Raw genomic sequence first — 14,017 nt, forward strand, 5'->3', positions numbered from 1 at the left:
TTCAAAAATACGTCAAAAGATCACAAATCGTATCTAGTTGGAGACATTACCCTTAAAAATTGAAAAAAATTCCCTCGATCCCTGCAAATGGGAGAAATATGCAAAAAAATTACAAATTTAAAAATCGCTAATTTTCGAAAATTTTTCACATTTTTTTCTTAAAACTTCCATAACTTTTTGAATATTCAACAAATCAACATAATTTTTTTTTATACTAAAACCTTAGATATTTACCTTTCATTTGATATCATTTTTTTGAAAATCTATCACTTAACCTGCTCATTGGGGGGGATTTAAAATAGCAACTTTTTTACAAAAACTAACTTTTTCAACTTAACTTTTGAAAATGTTCCGGAAATACTGCGTCCTTTAAACATATATCAAATCAAAGGTTATGTTATATACTATCAAATGAAAAAAAAAAATTTGTCCCGACATCTTATCTTCTATGTGCAAATGGCTGTCGAAAATTTAAAAAAAAATGTAATGTTTGCGATAAAAATTACCTTTTATCGGGATGTTTTTTGTACTTAAAACTGCCATAACTTTTTCAAAAATGAACAAATGAAAATAATATTTTTTTGTACTAAAACCTTAGATATTTCCCTTTCATTTGATATCATTTTTTTGAAAATCAAACACTTAACCTGCTCATTGAGAAGGATTTAAAATAGTAACTTTTTTACAAAAAATAACTTTTTCAACTTAATTTTTGAAAATGTTCCGGAAATACTGCGTCCTTTAAACATATATCAAATTAAAGCTTATTTTATGTACTATAAAATGGAAAAAAAAATTTGTCCCGACATCTTATCTTCTATGTGCAAATGGCTGTCGAAAATTAAAAAAAAATGTAATGTTTGCGATAAAAATTACCTTTTATCGGGATGTTTTTTGTACTTAAAACTGCCATAACTTTTTGAAAAATGAACAAATAAATATAATATTTTTTTGTATTGTAACTTTAGATATTTTCCTTTCATTTGATATAATTTTTTTTGAAAATCTAACACTTATTCTGCTCACTGGGAGGATTTAAAATAGTAACTTTTTTACAAAAAATAACTTTTTCAACTTAATTTTTGAAAATGTTCCGGAAATACTGCGTCCTTTAAACATACATCAAATTAAAGCTTATTTTGTGTACTATAAAATAAAATAAAAAAATTTGTCCCGACGACCTATCTTCTATACGCAAATGGCTACCACATTCAAAAATATGCTATTTTAACAATTTTTTTTTTTTGAAATTAAACACTATCTACAGATTTGCATCGAAGCGTTTTTTATGATAGTGATTTTAATCACTGTCAGATATCATATATACTGGACCCAACTATGCATTGTCCCCACTATGCCGCGACCCCACTGTGCTGGGTTTTTATTTATATTTAACTCTTTAAAATTTCTTTGATATTTTTTTTTCAAAAAAATTTAATGGCCCGATAGTAAAATATTAGATGATAAGATAATATCATATGAATAAACTTTTTAATATGTTTATGGTGGACGATATAATAACAGACATCACGTTTATAGATAACAGGTTATTGTTCTTAAAGTACTACCAGGACTCACATAACAATCGGTGATAAAGATACCAGCTCAGGTGTTCTTTTGATTAAATTTAATAAATTTTACTTAAAAAATGTTCCCAAAAATATCATTTGTAATAAAAATATGATAATAGATTTTAAACTTCAAATTCGATAAAAATTTAATTTATCAATTTTTTTTAAATAAGATAAAATGTTTCGTATCAACTAACTTTAATTAAATTTCCATAAATTTCTTCAAAAGCTTTTACATCTGCAACAATTTGATTTTCCTAAAATGTTTTTTATATATTATTATTTCAAATTTTATATTTAATAAATTACCTTACTATCAAAAAATAACTACGATCTTATATAATATAATTCGTACCTTTTAAATTTCAAAAAATATTAAATTTAACAAATACAAATTTGAATTTTTCTTCAAACTATTCTTACTATTTTCCATAAAAATATTCAAATCATAAAACATTTTAAATCATTTAAATTAAAGCAGAAAGATTAAATTTAAGTAAGCTAGGTAAATTCTCTTTATGACATATTTTGTTAGCTAAGAAAATCTACCTTTTCATTAAAATGTAACCAGAACCATAATTACTTAAAAAAATTTATTTTTAGGGTGACATGCTGTTTTATGTTACTTTATGTATAATAAACTCGATAGTTCTGACCAATGTCTGATATAAATGTTGTTATATATACAAGTATTTCCTTGTAAATAATAAATAGTTAAGCATCATCAAACTGACATTAATGTCTAAAGGATCTTAAGTCACATACACTTATGTTATAGCTGATATATTCAATCTTCAAAAACAAAATTTCATTTGGATTGTATCCCTTTGAATAAGTTTTGAGCTAATCCACTAAACAAAAATTTTAATCCTAACACCAATGACCATCTCTTGTTACGATAAATAATGGCAGTACTGTCAAATAAAATACAATACTATTACTACGAGACAACTGAGGCATTAATACTATTCCTTTTTAGTTAAACAGAGAAGAAATCCATTATTAATTATATATTGTTTTCGAATTGTTTAGCTTTACTTAATTATAAAATTGTTTTTACATTAACAAAGAAAACTAGTGTTTTCGTGTCTTTTGCCGATTGTATCCCAAACCACGTACCCTGTTGCCAATATTGGTGCAGCATTTTTGTTAAAAAATAAAATAACTAGAATCAGCAAAATATTTTATTTTATTAAAAAATTTTTTGGAAAATCAGCTATATGATTAAAGTTTAAAACTTAAAAACGCATTTAAAAGCTATACTACTTTCAAGTTTAAACTTTTCTCTTATATTGAAAATAGTTTACAGTTTTTAAAAGCTATTAAGTGTTGAATAATTATTTCATTCCTTAATAATTTACAAAAGTCATTGTTACTTAACACTTAAATAATCAGTAAATACTTTGTACTTGACAAATGAAAGACAGCTATTTAATTATAATAAATATTTTTCAAACTAAGAGCTTTTTTTATTGTTAATTAGTACAACATTGTAAAATAATTACAATCGAAGTAAGGAAGTTAAATTAATTAATTTAAAGTATTTGTATAATTTTGATTTTAAACTAAATTATACAAATATTTTTATTATATTGCCTTAAAAATATAAATTGTAATATTTGAAATAGCCATTTGTATAATCAGTTAAAAAAAAAATTAGAATTTATACAAATTTTATATGGTCTATATAAAGTTCATGATAATGTTAATAAAAAAAACGAGTATTAATAAATTTGTGTTAATTTCTATTAAAAAACATGAGAAAATAAATTCAATTGTAAATTAGAAATCCTGCACAGATTTTTAAAGAGACATTATTTTGTATGTATATAAAAAAAAATTAAAATAAAAGAACTGTATAGTTGGTAGTATAATTATAAAAGTAATTTTATTTACCTCAAGTTATAAAATAGAGTGACCTTTTATGTATTTTGGACTCATACAGACTTCACTACATTAAGTCTTAGAGTTTAATACAAGACATGAAATGAATGTCAATAAGAATTTGAATGGGCATTGGTCTCAGTAGGCGAGTATTATTTTTTGTAAATACGAAGGAATTAATAGTGATAGAAAAAGGTTTAAAAGTAAAAAAAAATATTAGAACTCTAGTGGATTAATGGTAATGGATACAAACAGATATTTAGAGATCGTATATTCTAACCACTGGAAAGACAAAATATAGAAATGACAGTCGTCGTAATTCACAAGGGTCTTGTAAGAAAAAAAATTTCCTTTCATTGCAAAAATCTTACAAAAAGAATATTTCAGAGACAGCGAAGACATTTGTATTAAATATATTCTTGTGCGTGTGATCTCGCCAATAAAATGTTTTACTAAAACAAACAGGGCACAGAAAAAGCTTTTTACAAACGAATGCAAACGTTTCAAATACTAACAAAACAGTCTCATGAGACCAAAACGACTTTGTGGATATTTTTTCCCTTTGGAACAATTCAACAATAGTACCTATGCTACACAATGGTCATTTTGTCGTCTGTGATACAATTTCTATCAAAATGTCGTCGCATCATTTAAGTTTTTAGTTTCGCTTGTTATCCAATATGTACATAGAAAATAATAAACTTTTATTCTAAGATTATAATCATGAAATTACCTATGATTAACAATATTTCAACAAATTTGGGTTCAAATTAAGTCATAGGCCTGACGCAATAATTTAGTATGGTACATGTTCATATTTCAATAAAATAACATATCCTTCATTATCACAACTACACAGTGTATATTCTAGTTCAAATACGTCGATGGAAAATTACTTAATTGGATATACGATGAATCACATACAAATTTAGATATTTATTTTAAAAACAAACTTAATAGCTATATTGAACAATATTATTTTTTATTACAAATTAAAAAATATTTCTTGATTAATGATCTACTAGATCAAGGTAAAGACATACCAATCTAAAATTTACGCAATCATATGTAACTTATATACCGAAGTTCAATTTTGTACATCACAATAGCTATAATATGAAAAATTATTAATGTTTTGCTTCTAAAAGTAGGCCTCTTTTCTTTATTATTAAACAATTTTCCTGATTTTAGTCATTTAAATTTGGATAATGGTAATTAAACAACAGTAATTTGACACTATATAAAATGTAAGAATATTAAAATATCTAAACGAAACATTATATAATATTAGGTTTATATAAAATTATCACTGTACCTAGTGTAATACCATATTATTTAAATCAAATGTTTGAATAATTAGGGTAAAAAAAATGAGTTTATATAGTATTGCACTTGTTATAACGGTTTCTATAATAGCTTTTTTCTTGTACATTACTATAAAACGCATTTCTATTAAAAAACCTTTTCATCAATTTCCTTTGAATTTAAAAACATATCTCAATTTGATATACTAAATCTTTTATTGCTATTTATCATAGTTGGATATAACTTATCTTTTTTTTTTTTAGAAATTAGAGTAGACACTTATTTTTAACACTACAACTACGACCAAAAATATGTTTTTCAATTGTAAATAGTGTACTATTTGTACATATAACTGTCAAAATAATATGTAATCCCCCTCAATTTTAGAAATTTAATACCAATACCAGAAAAATAATATCGTAAAAAATTACATTTTCAACAAAAAATTTATTTTATTTTATTTTAACTTCTATGCGAAGATATTAATTTTACTATGATAAGTTTATTTATTTACATCAAAAGATCACAAATCGTATTTAGTTGAAAATATTACACTAAAAAATTGAAAAATTTTCCCTCATTTTCCGTAAATGGTGAATATTCCCAAAAAATTACGATTTTTAAAATCGGTAAATTTCGACATTTTTCCATTTTTTTTTCTACAAATTGTCATAACTTATTAAAAAATGAACAAATCAAAATAATTTTTTAGCTTCGATGCGAAGCTGAGAAGGTATTAGTTTTACTATGATGTATTTTTTTTTTTTTGTGTGTCTGTTACCACTTTTTCTCACCTCTCACCAAACCGATTTCTTTCAACGATACGTCAAAAGATCGTATCTAGTCGAAGACATTATCCTCAATGGATCAATACAATTTTTTTATAAGAAATAATATTTATATCCCTCATTAATTTGACATAGTTTATTTTAATCAAAATATAAATAAGGAAATAGCAGATCATATAGCTTTTGGAATAATCCACCAATTTTATAAAATTTAACAAAATCTACAGATTTGAGTCGAAGTATTTTTTATGATAGTAATGTTAATCACTGTCAGATATCATTATACTTGACCCAACTGTGCCACGTTACCACTGTGCTGTGTTTTTCTAACACTCACTGTGTAATATTGCAATTTTTTTCAAAAGTATNCCCACGTTACCACTGTGCTGGGTTTTTCTAACACTCACTGTGTAATATTGCAATTTTTTTCAAAAGTATTTATTTTTATTTTTTGACTTACCATTTTTTTTGTAAAATATCAACTCTAGTTTAAGCTCTGCTTTGCACTCCAATGCTTTTTCAATTTGTGTGACATGTTCATCGCTAGTATCTGGACCGTACAGAAACTTGCAAGCACAACCTTTCTGCATAATTTGCGCCCGAGCAAAACCCGATAGCTCACAAAAACCGTCAGAGCAATATACTATTGGATAAAGCGAAGGTACTTGTGCGTTTCCAAGCACGAAATTACTGTCTGTAAACAAAAATTTTTACATATTTTTTAAGTTAAAAAAATTAAAAATAACAATTATTTATAATAATAAACATTAAAATAATGGGCGTAATGTCATTATACAGAGAAGAATAGATATAACTGACAACTCATATAACTTATGATCTACAAAATATNAATTACTGTCTGTAAACAAAAATTTTTACATATTTTTTAAGTTAAAAAAATTAAAAATAACAATTATTTATAATAATAAACATAAAAATAATGGGCGTAATGTAATTATACAGAGAAGAATAGATATAACTGACAACTCATATAACTTATGATCTACAAAATATTTCATACGTTTTTTTTTTATCAATTTTTACAATATTTAAAGTATGTTTTATATTATTTTAGTTAATTTTAGTTCAGTAGTTACGTTTATATAGTATTTTGAAGTTTGTTTAATTTTGTTTTTTTTTTTTACCATTTTCTTATGGTATCAAATGTTAGTCCATGTTATGTAAAAGACGGAAGTAAACATTATTATTTTACGTTATTTTTTAGTAACAGTACGCTATTTCTTTTCCATCGATATTCAAAACGTTTGAATGCGCTTTTTACAGAAATGATTATCTCTAATCTTTATTACAAAATATTAGAAACATTATGGTATTTGACAGATTAATTTGCGTGATTCTATCATTGATATCATATTATTATAGGATATTTCTTATTAGCAGTTATGGTAATAAATGCACGTTTAAACTGTTATGTTCACTATTACTTATTATAACATGTTTTAGATAACGTTTTTATAATTTTAAACTTAATTTTACTACTACTTGTTTTATCATGTCAATTACAGATGCTTATTCTAGTGTTAATAATTTTCATGGAAAAGAAATCGCGTACTATTCCCAGTAATTAACTTAAAAAGATAATGTTTACTTCCGTTCTTTACATAACACGGACTGACATTTAATACCGTAAGAAAATGGTAAAAAAAACCAAAATTTAACAAACTTATAAATGTTGTATACACGTAATTACTGAACTAAAATTAGCGTTTTTGAATCAAAATTTTTCTTTAAAATATATCTATAAAATGGCTATTTTAAATCTTTAAAAAACTTAATTTTAAAAATATTTTTTGTAATTGCAAAAAATAACATATATTTTAAATATAGTCCTCTATTGTAAAAGTTAATGAAAAAAAAAGTATAAAATGTTATGTAGATCATAAGTTATATGAGGCGACAATTATTCCAGCNAAAATTAAACACTATCTACAGATTTGCATCGAAGCGTTTCTTATGATAGTGATTTGAATCACTGTCAGATTAAATCTATACTGAACCCTACTGCAATGTCTCCACTATGCCGCGACCCCACTGTGCTACCGTTTTTGTATATGATTTTAATGTGAACATGAAATACATTAAGTCATTGACAATTTTATGTAGCTTAAAAGCAGCTATTTTTTATATCATAATTTCTTAAACAATCGTGATATTTAACAATTCCCTGTCATTGTTTTTAATAACTATGCTTATAATATAAGTAAATTTGAAAATCTGTAAAGTAATTAGTTCCTAAAAGTAATTTTTCAAAGAAAAAGAAACCTGTAAATAATTAAAAAAAGTAAAGTAAAACTGTCTTACTAAATTAAAATACGGTACCAGATTAATTTTATTGTAACTTCTCATTTCGATTTCCCACACAGTTCTCAAACATAAATTAAAATACGTTTTTGGTACTAGATAAAAGTCAATTTGGTAAAGTTTTTAGGAAAATATTTTTATAGTTTTATTATACATATATTTTAAGAGAATGTTTAATTTCCTTTGTTAATAGTAAGAAGAATATACATCTCCAAATTATGCTACCTGTGTTAAATTACGCAGTAAAATATAACTTTATTTTTTCTTTAAAAAATAAATAATTGACTTGAACTCTTACACTTTGAAATCTATATTAATATATCTCGTTCCTACAAAATACATATTTATACATACGTATAAATAATAAAAATAACATTTTACATTTAATTGCTTTCAATATTTAACCCTACTACTTAATAAAATAATATAGTACCTATTAAGTGATGTCTCAATTACGCTTAAATGACAAATTAAATTATAAATAGTTTTAATTAAAAAAAGTGTTACAATTGTCCTCAAAAATTGTATCATACTTGACATTAAAATTTAAAGCATCTCTTAATTTTTTTTAACCATTTATAAAAAGATAAAGATAAAAAAAATAAAAAGGTTAATCGTAATCTTTATTTATTTAATGTAACATTAAATAATTCCTTCAAAAGCATTAATGTACTTGGTATAAGAAAAATAAGATAAAAAATCTATATACATTTTTTTGTATGTCAAAATTCATATTTTGCTAATAATTTTGATTAACGAAACTCGATTAAGTCAAACTTATAATAAGGCATGATGACAATAACTGTGAGACATATGATACTTGCATGATCGATTCTCAATATTTATCACGGAAGAAATTATTCAGTTTGTTATCATTGACAAGTGTTTCTGTTGTCCCACTTGTCCACTGTGATAAAAATATATTATATTAATTAAGTTTTTTATTTATTATAATACAATAGAATTAGAAAATACTAGAATATTTGTCTCTTTATTTTTATGTAATAGGTTTCTTGGATAGATACATCAAACACAAGATTCTAAATTAAATATAGATGTATGTTAATAAGATTGATCACTTAGTATTTTAATATGATAATTGCCTTTATTTTAGCCATAAATTTTATTAGAATTAGAGTGTAAACACAATTTTTACCAACTCACTTCATTAAGATATTTATAATGTAAAATGTATATAAATTTTAAGAACTCTTGATAAAGTTCTATAAGGACTTCTCTATTTACCAAATGAAATACCTTAATTTTTATATCCAGATAACAAAAAAAATTACTTCGATGGGTAAAATCACTAAAGCTAATGAACAATGCAATCATTTTTATAAACTCTTCTATGAAATAAATCTAATAAAAACCTCTATAGTTTTTTATATTTAAAAATCTAACAATAAATACTCAGATATTGAAAAATTCAAAATTAATTTCATTAAATATTATCCGTATACATTGTATATTTGTTTATATTTTCTATTAGATAATGTGAAAACTATTTTCAAAGTTCTTATTTTGTTATTATTTAATGGTAAAAATAAATTTAAGTATTAACTCTAATTATTTTTCTCAACTATTCGTATTATACGTAACTTCAAACTTTCAAGTATATATAAATTATTAGAATTAAAAGGTCATTCTTAAATGTTCAACAAACATGTATACAAATAAAACTATTTATACAAAATTCATCAAAATATTTTTTTTGATTGTGGTTACGTAAACTATAATTATTTCCATATAAACTGGTTTACTAAATACTTAGCCATAAATTAACTGTTTTTTTTCTCACATAATTATTATATTTTTTTCTATCAGTAATACATTTGTAGTAAAAAATTAAAAGAATAATTTTGAATTTCGTATACAGTCTCAGGTAATTAATTAACCCTGAAATCGCATGAACAAATTAAATGTATTAAATTTTTGATAAAACTTTTTGGTTTTATTTTTAGTCCCAACGTCATCTAACAAGATAAATATTGTTAGATACTCTTGAGACTAGTTCATACATTTTTCAACAAATAGTAGTCTTGTACCGGAAAATAATAAATTGTCTATTTTAAATTATAAAAATACTACATAGTTCTTAGAAATTATCTTACTTTTCTATCATGAAATGTAAAAATTAGATAATTTTATATACTGAGAATAACCACTTGCCCTAAATAAAATTAGATCATTATTTACTCAACATCATCATAAGTTAAATATTTCTTGTTTTAAGAAGGATGAGAACTTTTAGTGCATACCCTCTTTTGAAAAACAATAATTCTTAATGTACTAAAAAACTGTTAAATAATTATTACAAACATTATCACAAATATGTTTTAAATACTTGTGAATAGTCAAATTTTGAAAAGTTGTTTAAAATATAAGACAAAAGTTAACCATTACCCACACAGTTTAATTAAGTTGGATAGGTAATACTTAAATTTAACCATAATTTATTTTTCACTTTAAAGTTATGTTTAAACATGATATATATATCCAGTGCAAGTATTGTCATTACTATTGAGAAACACTAATTTTTCTCTTGATGAGATTTTCGAGCACATTTTTCATTTGTATTCAACTATCTAGAGATAACAAGTAAAAACGTATATCAATGCAGATAGTCCGTATTTTCTTGACACGCACATATCGAATATACTTGTCACGACTTCCGCCATAATAATAAATTGTCTTTCATTATGTTTCCGTATGAGCTTTATTCGCCATTCTTCACGATGTGCGAACTCATTGAACAACATATTTTATTATTAAAATACTCCTTTTTCACAACCTATTATCTTTTGCTTACACAGCTTTAACTATGGCAACCGATAAAACAACTCAGCTTACACTATTTTTAAAGCATAGATTTAGAACAAAAAAAACTTAAAAAACTTTCAAAGATTTTCATTAAAATTTCAATTGCAAGTTTTGGTCTTGGCAACCTTTTACTTTTTGTGAAATGTAATTAAATAATTAAGGAAGTAATAAAAACTGTGTCATATCTCTGAACCTTTTCGTCTTTGTAAAATTTAATTATTTCCACGACCGACATACGTTACAAAATACGCACGTAGTTTCTTTTCTTCGAGTATTATTTGAGAATCTTCATCAGCTGTTACTTAAACGACCACGTTAACATTTCTTCTCTGCATGAAAACGTGAAAATACCTCATGACAACGAACCAAAAGAAAAGAAAATTTATCAAAGGAATATCCGGATAAGTTTCATTTCTCGGTCTTTTTAACGTTCCAAATTCTAGATCCGGTGGTATTTTTTAATTATCAGAGAAATGTTCTCCTTATCCATTATAACCTTACTGCGATGATCATTATTATAACTTTATTGTTATTACCGTCACACGCTCGTTTTTAGAATTGCTGTTGAAACGCCCCGGCTTAATATTATTATCATCGTAAGCGATTAATAATAATTATTATTATAGTTTAACAAAAAGTTGGGATGAGCGGTAGAAAATCTATTCTTTTAACTCAAGTAAAAGAATATTTATGCGTACCATTATGAATTTTTCGTTCAAAAATTTAGTCAAGTAAATTAATTTAGTTAAAACATTTTTAAGTTAAGGTGAAATATTAGGTGCGTGTTTTAATCATAAAGCTTGACGAATATTATAGAAAACTTAATTTTAAACGACGTTTTCACAATTGTAAACCCTTTAGCTATATAATATTGCACAGCAACAGGTGTAATAGTGTATATCTTAAGATGTATAAAACGTGTGTACAGTGGCGGTCAAATGATATCGCCATTGGAAGGGATGAAAAACCTTTACGATAAAAATCATCATGGGAGTTATTCCCACATATCACAGTGCTTTTTTATTTGTAATACAATATCAAGATATTATTATGGACTATTAAATATGAACGAATGGCTTTCTTTTAGCTAGCGAACTTGAGAAGACATTGGTATAACTATGGTGTGTTTCTTTTTTATCTGTTACCACTTTTTCTCGGCTCTCACCAAACCGATTTTTTTCAAAGATACGTCAAAAGATCACAAATCGTATCAAGACCAAGACATTACCCTCAAAAATTGAAAAAAATTCCCTCTTTTTCCGTAAATGTGGAAAATCTCCAAAAAAATTACAAATTTAAAAATCGTTAATTTTCGACATTTTTTTAATTATTTTTATTTAAAACAGTAGTTTGCTACTGTGCTTATGATTATAACACGTGAGTCCGACGTTTATGTGAAATATTTGAGTTCATAATACGTTAGTGTGAATGTTCAACATTCATATTCAACAGTGTGTATAAAATGAGTTTTATTTTTATTAATTAATGAACTTACTAAATTGAAATTAAAATTAAAACATTTTTTACGGAAAAATCGCCGAGAATACCTTTTAGCTTTGATGCGAAGCTGAAAAGGTATTAATTTTACTATGATGTGTTTTTTTAATTATTTTTTTTTTTCTTTGTCTGTTACCACTTTTGTCAGCTCTCACCGAACCGATTTCTTTTAACTATACGTCAAAAGATCACAAATCGTATCTAGTCGAAGACATTATCCTCAAAAATTGAAAAAATTTCCGTTGCTCCCTGTAAATGGGGAAAATTTCCAAAAAAAATTACAAATTTAAAAATCGTTAATTTTCGAAATTTTTTTAATTATTTTTATTTAAAACTGCCATAACTTTTTTTAAAAATGACCAAATTAATATAATTTTTTTTATAGACGCATGATGTCTTTACCTATGATTTGGTATATTTTTTTTATAAATCTAACCTTTACCTGCTCACAGAGGAGGATTTAAAATGACAAATTTTTCAACCTAACTTTTGAAAGTGTTCCGGAAATACTGACAATTTTATATATACCTTAAATTAAAGCTTATATAATATACTTTATTATGAAAAAACTAAAAACTAAAAAACTTCGGCTTTATTTTGTCTTCACGGTGAAAATAGTTACTGTATGCTAATTTTGTGTGAAAATTCTCGATTTTATATTTTACATTTTTAACTTTAAAATGTTATAACTTTTTGAAAAATGTATGGATCAATACAATTTTTTTATGAGAAATAATATTTATATCCCTCATTAATTTGACATATTTTATTTTAATCAGGATATAAATAAGGAAATAGGAAATCATATAGCTTTTGGAATAATCCATCAATTTTTTAAAATTAAACACAATCTACAGATTTGGATTGAAGTGTTTTTTATGATAGTGATTTTAATCACTGTCAGATATCATTATACTTGACCCAACTATGCCACATCCCCACTGTGCCGCGACCCTACTGTGCTGGGGTTTTATTCTTTTTTTTTATAGAAAATAGAGTAGACACTTTTATTTTTAACACTTCAACTACGTCTAAAAATATGTTTTTCTATGGTAAATAGTGTACTATTTGTACATATAACTATCAAAATAATATGTAAACCCCCTCAATTTTAGAAATTTAAACCAATACCGTAAAAATAATATCGTAAAAATTACATTTTCAACAAAAATTTTATTTTATTTTATTTTAGCATCGATGCGAAGCTGAGAAGATATTAATTTTACTATGATAAGTTTATTTATTTGACCCAACTATGCCATGTCCCTACTGTGCTGGGTTTTTTTTTTAACATTTTTATCGAATTAAACCTTAAAACGTCTCATATATATTATCTTTATAAGTTCATCAACTCTAAGTTATAATTTCCTACGATATATTAATGATATAAAATAAGTAAACATTCAAATTAATTAATTTTGAAATAATTTCTTTTTTTACAAATTGAGAACGTAAATACACTTGTAAATCTATCCGTGGGATATTGTTAAGCCGAAAACTATAAGAACATCAGCCAACTAGAAGTTCCAGTTGTCAAAAAAATAAATCATTTTGTCCAAAGAAAAACTAAAAACTAAAAATAAAAATTTTGTTGTAACTAAATGATAAAAACCTGCTATTGTTGTTTGGTTGAATTACACCCCAACAAATCTTTTAAACAAAAAAGTAATTATGAGAGCCTAAACCACTAGAGAATAAATTTTTTATATCCAAAGTAATCAAAATTATCACAGGTTAGCGTAATAAAAAAAAGCTGATGTCACAAACTATAAAGTTTCTATATGACATTATATTCAAACAAACAGGCTGTTTAAGAATAACCGGTTA

At 24.7% G+C, this 14,017-nt stretch overlaps 1 protein-coding gene across 11 annotated transcripts in view; it reads right to left on the reverse strand.

Moving 5' to 3' along the window:
- Positions 1-14,017, reverse strand: part of LOC126903299 (potassium voltage-gated channel subfamily H member 8) — a 128,480-nt gene that overhangs the window by 66,039 nt on the left and 48,424 nt on the right. For all 11 annotated transcript variants that reach the window (XM_050681417.1, XM_050681416.1, XM_050681419.1 and 8 more), the window contains one exon: positions 6,009-6,242. In XM_050681417.1, coding sequence (XP_050537374.1) covers positions 6,009-6,242 — 234 coding nt within the window. The remainder of the gene's footprint in view (positions 1-6,008; positions 6,243-14,017) is intronic.

Source organism: Daktulosphaira vitifoliae, unplaced genomic scaffold (genome assembly GCF_025091365.1).
Source record: "Daktulosphaira vitifoliae isolate Bord-2020 unplaced genomic scaffold, ASM2509136v1 Scaffold_3, whole genome shotgun sequence".
Lineage (NCBI taxonomy): Eukaryota > Metazoa > Arthropoda > Insecta > Hemiptera > Phylloxeridae > Daktulosphaira > Daktulosphaira vitifoliae.